Source organism: Helianthus annuus, chromosome 16, assembly GCF_002127325.2.
Source record: "Helianthus annuus cultivar XRQ/B chromosome 16, HanXRQr2.0-SUNRISE, whole genome shotgun sequence".
NCBI classification, from domain to species: Eukaryota; Viridiplantae; Streptophyta; class Magnoliopsida; order Asterales; family Asteraceae; genus Helianthus; species Helianthus annuus.
The window spans coordinates 125,756,605-125,757,976 of record NC_035448.2 but is presented as its reverse complement, the minus strand read 5'-3'; the positions used below and the strand labels follow the sequence as shown (position 1 = coordinate 125,757,976).

The 1,372-nt window shown below is 42.3% G+C and overlaps 1 protein-coding gene across 1 annotated transcript; it reads right to left on the bottom strand.

Annotated features, from left to right (window-relative positions):
- Positions 1-429: 429 nt before the first annotated feature.
- Positions 430-990, bottom strand: LOC110901468. Its single transcript, XM_022148295.1, has one exon. The coding sequence runs from the start codon at positions 988-990 to the stop codon at positions 430-432; it is 561 nt and encodes a 186-aa protein (XP_022003987.1).
- Positions 991-1,372: the final 382 nt, after the last annotated feature.

Sequence of the window (1,372 nt, the reverse complement as noted above, 5' to 3'; positions counted from 1 at the left end):
AGCAACTTTCATTACTGAAATGAACTTCATTGGTTTACGTGGATTATCTTCTGTAACCAAAATTACCTCTCCTGCTGGCATATGAATTTCTATGGAATTTTGATCACATAGGATTCGAGCATGGTTGGCTACTAACCAATCCATTCCTAACACGACATCGAATCCTGCTAAATTCATAGGTAGAAGGTTTGTAGAAAAAATATGGCCTAAGAGTTCTATTTTTCCCTCTTGGAGTACCTGATCTATATTAACAGAATTTCCTTCTGTCGTTTCTACCGTATAAATTTGCCTAAGCTTGATTAAAGGTTGCTTAAGAGTTTGGCAGAATGAAGTATTTACGTAAACGTCATGTACAAGAAACGTACCAGCTATCATATCCGGAATCAGATCTGCTTCTTGTGTAGTTAGCTGGAAGGCCCTTGCATTCTTTTAATTAGTTCCTTCAGTTGCTTTTGCCTTGTTATCAGCTGGCTTGACCAGTTTAGGACACTCTGGCTTAAAATGCCCAGCTTCTCCGCAGTTGTAGCAGACCATATATTTCTTTCTGCATTCCTCCTCTCGGTGTCCCGATCTATTGCAGAAATTGCAATTTTCCATGCACTTCCCAAAATGCTTCTTCTTACAATTACTGCAAAACGGAGCGGTGGAGGATTGCCCGGTTCCCTTTTTCTTGAAGTTACTACTATTATTACCCCCACGGAAATCTTGGGTAGTCTTTTGGGCCAATTTCTTTTTCCAGTTTTCTTCTCTTGTGCGCACCAGTCCGTCAGTCAGGGTGTTGGCGAATTCGACCGCATCATCTATCGTTCGAGGTCTCGCAGCTTTGACTATGTCGCGAATCTCGCTAATTAGTCCCCAAATGTAGCGAGAAATAAGCACCGGTTCTGGTGAGGCCAGAGTTGGTATTATTCTAGCATACTCGAAAAATTTAGAAGTATACCCTCGACAGTCAACGTCCACCATCCGATGGTTCAGGAACTTGTTGGTCATCTTTTCCTTTTCGTAGGAGGGACAAAACTTTCATTCCACGAATTCCTTAAATTCCTCCCAACTCATGGCATAAGCCACGTCACTTCCCTTAGCTTGCAGCACCGTGTTCCACCATTCTAATGCCTCTTCCTTGAAAAGGTGGGATGCATACATTACCCGGTCTTCTTCTGCACACTTACGTATTTTAATCACAGCTTCAGTCTTTTCCAACCAACGCAGTGCGGCAGTTGCCCCTTCATTTCGTGCAAATTCGACTGGCTTACATGCGAGGAATTCTTTGTAAGTGTAACCAGTCGTTGCCACTTTCATTTTCTTAAGTAATGAAACGCCCGTATATGCGTCTAGAAGAAATGGCATCCAAAAGACGCTAAAAACATAAACT